The 7,965-nt window shown below is 38.7% G+C and overlaps 1 protein-coding gene across 1 annotated transcript; it reads left to right on the top strand.

Moving 5' to 3' along the window:
* Positions 1 to 354: 354 nt before the first annotated feature.
* Positions 355 to 1,528, top strand: htr1fb (5-hydroxytryptamine (serotonin) receptor 1Fb). Its single transcript, XM_077246966.1, has one exon. The coding sequence runs from the start codon at positions 355 to 357 to the stop codon at positions 1,474 to 1,476; it is 1,122 nt and encodes a 373-aa protein (XP_077103081.1). The 3' UTR covers positions 1,477 to 1,528.
* Positions 1,529 to 7,965: the final 6,437 nt, after the last annotated feature.

Below are 7,965 nucleotides of genomic sequence, written 5' to 3'. Positions count from 1 at the left end.
TTATTTCATATTTGTGTATGATGAATTTTAAAATTGGGACAAAGTTATAACAATTAAACAAATGCATTTAAGGCTATCCACTGCCATTATAAAGCTCAGACACGTCAGGGTGTTATAACTCCGATTGTATTCGTCTGAAAGAAGAAGGTCATACACACCTTGAGGGTGAATAAATAAATTTTAATTTTAAAGGGAACTACTCCTTTAAGACTTTTTTTTCACACTCCCTGGTATCAATGTAAACTGAAAAGTCAATCTCTTTTATTTTTCGAACAGGAAGGAGTTTTGCTCTTGCTCATACTTTTGCTTTATCTAACACTCACAGGTCACAACCGTATGGCGAATACGTTCACCATGGACCCCAGCAATTGCTCATCTGTGGATCTCTCTGATGTTTTGGCCAGCCAGATGAGTCCCAGCAAGATCCTCCTCTCCCTGACTCTCTCCTTCCTGGCTGTGGCGACCACCGGCATCAACTCTCTGGTCATCACTGCTATCCTGATCACCCGCAAACTGCACCAACCCGCCAACTATCTTATCTGCTCTCTAGCTGTGACAGATCTTTTGGTAGCTGTTCTAGTGATGCCCATCAGCATTGTGTACATCGCAGAAGAGACGTGGGTTCTTGGTCCGATAGTGTGTCACCTGTGGTTGGGTGTTGATGTTACATGCTGCACCTGTTCAATTTTACACCTGGCTGCCATTGCACTTGATCGATACCGCGCCATCACCGATGCTGTGGCTTATTCCCAGAAACGCACGTATAAAAGAGCAATCATTACCATTTTTTCCCTGTGGACACTGTCTGTGTTGGTTTCTCTACCACCTTTAGTGTGGAGGAAATCCTCAAGTGTGGAAAACAAGGATGGGAAGAGGGAAGTCATGGACTGCTGGATTGAGCACGACCATGTGGCTTTCACTGTCTACTCCACTTTTGGAGCATTCTATATTCCACTGGCCCTCATTTTGGTTCTTTACTTCAAGATCTACAAAGCGGCAGAGACACTGCGTAACCGTCGAGGGAGCAGCCGATTAGTCAAACAGACAGTGAGCAGCGTCATGCTTTCAGGAATGAGCTCCGATAAAGACATCACCCTCAGCCCCGACACATTCTGCCCAATCGAGAAGTCATTTTCCGAACCATCAACAACAGATGGGGAAAGGGTGCGCAGCACTTCCTCGTCGGGTAATCTCATCAAGGTCCGCAGGAACCCGGGGGCTAGGGAAAGACGGGCGGCTTTGACATTAGGACTTATCTTGGGAGCCTTTGTGGTGTGTTGGTTACCATTCTTCCTGAAGGAGGTGATAGTGAATATTTGTCCGACCTGCAGCACCTCTGCTGTGCTTGCAGATTTCCTCACCTGGCTTGGGTATCTCAATTCCCTCATAAATCCGCTAATATACACCATCTTTAACGAGGACTTTAAGAAAGCATTTAAAAAACTTCTGCCCTTCTGTCACAGCAATGTCATTTGAAATTAACCGGGAGGAAAAGAAAAACATGGTTTCATCGGACAGACTTTGGAGTTGAAATCTGAGTTACAATGACAATCCTGTCATACAGTAAATAAACGGACTTAACACTAGAATTACACATCATTCAGAGATATTTCATCAGTATATTTATATAGTGCCTGTAAATACTTTGGTACATGACTGCATGTAAAACCAACCAATTTGCTCAACTCAACGATTTCAATATTTTGAAATAGAGAATTTTATATCAAATTAAAAAGCGCCTGGTGTACAATGTCATGTAAATCGACTCTGGTCAAGTTTACACCAAGCTGAAAAAGTTTGGCTGGTTAGCATGACCCAGTTAGCCCCTGCTGGTATGTCGTAACTACACCATCTGGATCCAAAAATATTTTTTTTCATTAACAGCCATTCAAAAGTTGCTGTGTATACTGACGATTTAAAAAATATATATATAAATCTTTATATTATATATAACATTGTTTTAGGATATTACAGTAATAATGTTTTTCGTTCTAATTATTTGATATATCTTAAAGTTCCTCGGGTTCGAACAGAGCTAGAAAAAAGGCTTTAAATAATGCTTCTTCTGCTTGGAATAATTTACAAAACATATTAAAGCTGAATATGCTTCCATCATTGAACGAGTTTAAGTTAACAGATTATGTGTTTTATCCTTTGGTATATTGCTGTTGTGATCCTTGATTGTGTTTTTCTGTTGTGTATATGTTTATGTAATTGTAGCTGCCCTTTTTTGGCCAAGTCACTCTTGTAAAAAAGATTTTAATCTAAATGAATTTTTAACCTGGTTAAATTTAGAATGAATGAAAAAAATAAATATATACTACAAATTTGCCAGTGACTGATTTTTAATTTTAATTTTAATTTTGGAGGGCTCTCAAATGTGTGAATGAGGGCTTGGGATTACATGTTTGTGTGGTGGGATCACCCATGACTATTGATTATTATGTATCCTTCTAGTGTTGGAAATATCAGAATTATGAGTTCCAAGCACATGAATGACCAGAGAAAGTCTAAAAACATTGAATTCTAGGTGATACACAAGTGGCATTGGAAGAGCCAAGCCTTTTTGTAACATTAAGGAAATACTGATCTAGATGCTTGCAAGTCTGTAGTGAGTTATGATTTTGCACTTTTTTTGATTACATGATGTATTTTTATCATTTTAAATACAGAACAGCTAATAGACAAGTGTAAATTGAATCATTTTAATCATTATTATACTATGTTTAAATAAGTACTTTTAATAGAAATAAAAATATAATAGAATTTGTTTATACATTTGTTTATATCGTTCACAATGTAATTATTTTGTCTAGTCTACTTCAGTGTTGCTTACAACTTGAATATGTGACATATCATAATAATGAACACCCGACTCCAAGGTATACATTTCCCATGTGCCATTGAGGGTTGCAATATTCACATGGAATCAAACGCTTAAAGGGGTCCTATTAAGCTTTTTCACTTTATGCTGTTTGAGCATGAAAAAGATCTGTAAGGTTACAAAGCTCAAAGTCTACTCCAAAGGTAGATATTTTATTTAACAGAATCCAATGTCCAAGAACTACAACGAACGACTCGTTTGGACAGCAACATATTTTTTTTCCAGGCTTTGTGAAGTCATGTTACTCATTTAAAGAAAAAAAAACTGGGCTGTTTGAGCCTTTTTTTCCCACCCCATTTCCAAAACTCATTTGTTTGACTTTCGGCTGACAAACTTAGAGTGGTTTAAATTTATTTTAAACATTGATCCTGAACCTTATAATCCCAAAGTTTATCTGTGTGCTGCACATTTTACGGAGAATAGATTCTAGAACCACAATGCAGGCTAAGCACAAAAGCTTCTACTGGAGCAGTTCCTACTTTGTCAGTACAATCTGTTGTTTGTGGATCACAACTTGTAAGTGTGTCTTATTTCAAGTTGCGTTTTCTATTAACAGTTCCGATTATAAGTTTGATGTTGTTGCTACGATGTAAACCAAAGGTAGAGCTTTGCCTCCGCTCACCTGCAAGTCAACATTAGTGTTGATACGTTTTCTGTAAGCTCTCACTTACGACCCTTAGGAAAATTGGCTTTGTGACCGATTACTGTTTGTATTACCATAGTTTTCCGACAAATATCATGATTAAATGGGGTATTGCATCGTATCTAAAATGTATACGAAGAAAAAAAGAAAAAAGAAAAAGAAATACCACTCTGAAACCTCTTGTGAAATCCATGCTTGCTAAGTCAATGCACAATATCCATTCTGGACGATCATCTTGTTTATTAACATTAAGTCTGAATCAAGCTTGAAATTGTCCTTAATATTTATGAATATTTCCTTAATATGAATATTCTTAATATTTACATCTGAGTAGAACTCGCAGTAATTCTAAGGGCCATGAAATTTCCCAAACACGATGCCAATCACAACACACTGGGCCAGCTAACCAATCACAGCTAATTTTGTATTCAGAAGGAGGGGCTTTATCAAAACAGGAATCATGCGACCCGCTCGGGTCAGACTGGGGAGAGAGGTGCTGTCATGTAAAATATTTGAAAAATGTGTTTTGAACAATCAAGCATGAAAGCATATTCTAGTACACCCCAAAAAACATCAAGACTTCTTAAAAAAACATAGGTCCTCTTTAAAGGTGCATTGTGTAATATTTAGGAGGATCTTTTGACAGAAATCAAATATATAGCCTACATAACCATGTTTTCTGTGGTGTATAAAGACCTTACATAATGAACCGTTATGTTTTTATTACCTTAAAATGAGCCATTACTATCTTCATACACCGTGGGTCCCCTTACATTGAAATAGCCAATTTGCACCACCATGTTTCTTACAGTAGCCCTAAACAGACAAATGCGTTTTGTCACTATGTTGTTCTTCGCGCAAAGAAGCTAGCTAAAGTCAGCGATTAAAACACTGACACAATGATGAACAAGTAACAAGAAATTAGGTTTACATAATTCAGTAAAACGATATGCCATTGGGAATATTAAGTTATCTTTGTAAAGAAACACTTAATTGCTTAAAGGGTAACTTAACACTAAAACAACTTTTTTTAGTTAATTATCTGTAAGAATGGAGCTTCATAAATGCTGTTCATTGATTCGAGTACATTTTTTGACATTTGGGTATAAAGTGTTTTAATTTTCAAATATATGGTGTAAAAACGTCTGAGTGCTGCCCTCTTCAGGTTAAACGGAAAGCTCCTGCAGTAAGGGTACTCTCTGACGTAGAATACTCTCTGACGTCGCTCTGTCACACCGGTGGTGCGAGCTCACCACGGCCTTGGCAGCCCCTGGTATAAAAGCATCTGGTTCCGTCAAAACTACTGTAGCGAGTCAGGATTTGGAATTCCGAGTATTGAAAACGATCAGGATAGATATATATTAGCATCTAGTTAGCATAGCATTTATATAGTTATTTAGATTATTTCGTGTATCTTAGGTACTTAATCTCACCTATCGCTCCAGTGTGCAACCTGCATTTTACGTGGGATTGCTTCTCCAACGCAATGGAGGTGGAAATGGGCTTCTCCACACAGCTCGCGCTGCCAAACGCTGCTCTTCCTGCACGAACTCCAAAACCGCAGCGGCGTCATGATGTGAGTGAGCATATATTTTTAATCACAATTTATGTTCCTTCTTATTAGGCTAAAGTTAATCCTCTGGTGTCGACAAACAAGGTAAGTATGTTGCATGATTTTATGAAAGTATGATGTATTGCGACATATGTACCTGCCGAGTATGCCTACGCTCCACCTATCGGCCCGTAAAGCAAGTCACATTTGTAGTTTATTATGTCTCATTCAAACTACAGATCCGCTACCCGATCGGGCAAACTTGCATAGTGCGGTTATAGGCGATAGAGGGCCGCAAAGCGGATGCAGAAATGCCGTTCACCCTGTTACGAGTTGATGAACCAGTGAAACGATTTTGGAAAAATTATTTTAAGGTACAAAAGAATCTTTGGAGTTGCTTTAACTGGCTACTCTCTATGGAAGGATTATTGGGTCAGATTGAACTAACTAAAAGTCTAAAACGAAAACTAAAAGTCTAAATCTGAAAGTAAAAGTCTAAGTCGAAAACTAAAAGTCTAAAACTAAAAGTCTTAAACGAAAACTAAAAGTCTAAATCTGAAACTAAAAGTCTAAGTCGAAAACTAAAAGTCTAAGTCGAAAATGAATTTGGTATTTAGGATTGGGCATTTTGAATTTAGGATTTAGGATTGGGCATTTGAGGATTGAGGAGTGTATGCAAATAAGGAGGCGTGGGCCAAATACTGGAGGCTGGGTTTGAAATGGCTGGTGCGCAGATGCACCTTACGGACAGCAGAGGGAGCTCCCAGTGCTAAGGAACACACTGTAATGAAACCAAACAGAGTGAGTGAGCAGGGCTGGAGCGAGGACTGTACTTTATAATGTGATAACTTCAACTTCCAGCGCCTGTCTCAACAAAGATGCTAGCTCTGGCTTTGCCATTGTTAATGTGGCAGCCTGCGTGGATGGCAGAGCACAACAACTTTCACTTTGAAGAGGACACACTGCCAGTGTGCTCCTTAGCACTGGGAGCTCCCTCTGCTGTCCATAAGGTGCCTCTGCGCACCAGCCATTTCAAACCCAGCCTCCAGTATTTGGCCCACGCCTCTTTATTTGCATACACTCAAATGCCCAATCCTAAATGGCTAAATGACCAAATGCCCAATCCTAAATACCATTTTCAACTTAGACTTTTATTTTTCAATCTGACCCAATAATCCCTCCATAACTCTGCTGTCTCAGATGACATTTTCCTGTTGGCCACCTTCTGTTGCAATTCACAACCTCACCATTAGATGCCGCTAAATTACACTGCACCTTTAAGTGATTAGTTAAATTAAAAAGTGGAACAGAGCACCCATGTGCAAAGATGGCAGACATCTCCCCATCTCCCTGGGGCAGTCTTCAAGGTTAGCTCAATGCATAACGCAGCAAGATCCCAGGAGAAGGACAAGAGAATATTTAATTCGAATGGAAGATGGAAATCAGAATGCTAAATAAGCGGTTTATGCTTGAAAACAGATGGTCACAATTGATTGTTAATATTCAACATTCATGTTAGAGTGCTACATTTGTGGTCTTCTATAAAATAAAACAAAATGTTGGGCACATTTTCAGAACAGGCTTTCACAGTTATGCCATTACTACATTAGCTATAAACAATAATGGAAAACATTTTACCACATGATTGAATTACAGCCTTCTTGAGAAATGACTCTTAAAACAGATGGAGGGTGCCATCTCTTTTAGTAAAAATAAACAATTCCCTGACTTTGAATCACTTATCTGATGGGTCCTGCTCCAGCAGTGCAACTGCCACAGAGATGAAAGTGAATTAGAATAAGCTTTGTCGTGGTATGGCACATAGCAATTTCACTTGTCATTTTGCAAAAGAAAAAAATAATTCCCTAAAGCAGTGGTTCCCAAACTGTGGTCCGTGAGGGTACTGCAGGTGGTCCGTGGAAAGGCAAAATAAAATATAAAATAATATTTTTTACCTTCATTTTACCAGGAATCCCCATAAAAAATAAAAAGTAAAAAGAATATGTAGGCCTATATTGATATAAAATTTAAATTAAATTGTCAGGTTATTGTGTGATTACTAAAATAGGCTAGTGGTGCTCGGCCGTGACGTTCAAGTTCAGTGCCGTTAGAACCACAACATGGATCGGTGGATAGCAACAGGTTCTCTGAAGAGGAAAGCGGCAGAGGCAAATATTTTGCCATTATATAAAATATTTGTCTGATTATAATTTCACCAACAGTAATTCTGGATTGCCTCCACCAAACAAGTAAATAGGAAATAAGCAAATCAGAACACTGCAAGCCAAAACAGCAGTATAGGCGCAAGCGTGAAACGCTAGTGTTTCTTCTTGCTGCGTATCTTTTACTGGGGTCTCCAACACGTTGCTCGATTGGAGGTAGCTCGTCAAGGGGCCGTTCACATATCGTGTCTTTTGCGCTCTCAAGTTCATTATTTCATGTAGGCGCGCGGCAAGTGTGCTCATAATTGATGTGACGCACTAATTTTTTTAGGCGCAGCGAGATGAAAACACCTCAACTTTTCATAATGCCGCAAACGCCCCGCAGTTCATGTGACAAAAACAAACAAATCAGCTTCATCCTTTCCGTAAACATTGAAAGCTCAGTCAATGAAGAATGTAAGAAAGCACGTGCACCCAAACACTACGGGTGTTTTTCTCTTCTCCGTAAATAAATCTTGTAGCAGAGGTACAGCAAGCGTTTTTCGGTGGTGGAAATCTATTAGCTACTAAGCACGACTAAGTTGTGGAGAGCGCGCATAGCAACGACAGGTGGCACGGGAAAATCGGACCGAATTTTACTATTAGCTAATAATAAAGATAAGCTAATGTGCATCGATGTAAATGTCAAGTAATTTATCTTTTTTGGACTCATTCTCTTTATAAA

The sequence above is a fragment of the Siphateles boraxobius genome, unplaced genomic scaffold (assembly GCF_051911475.1).
Source record: "Siphateles boraxobius isolate OS27281-9 unplaced genomic scaffold, OSU_SipBor_1 29, whole genome shotgun sequence".
NCBI lineage: Eukaryota > Metazoa > Chordata > Actinopteri > Cypriniformes > Leuciscidae > Siphateles > Siphateles boraxobius.
Note: the sequence above shows the minus strand (reverse complement) of the source record. Positions and strands in the feature narration are given on the sequence as shown.

Bases quoted from the DNA above. Each gene is read 5' to 3' on its own strand.
- htr1fb (XM_077246966.1), top strand. From the start codon at position 355: ATGGACCCCAGCAATTGCTCATCTGTGGATCTCTCTGATGTTTTGGCC.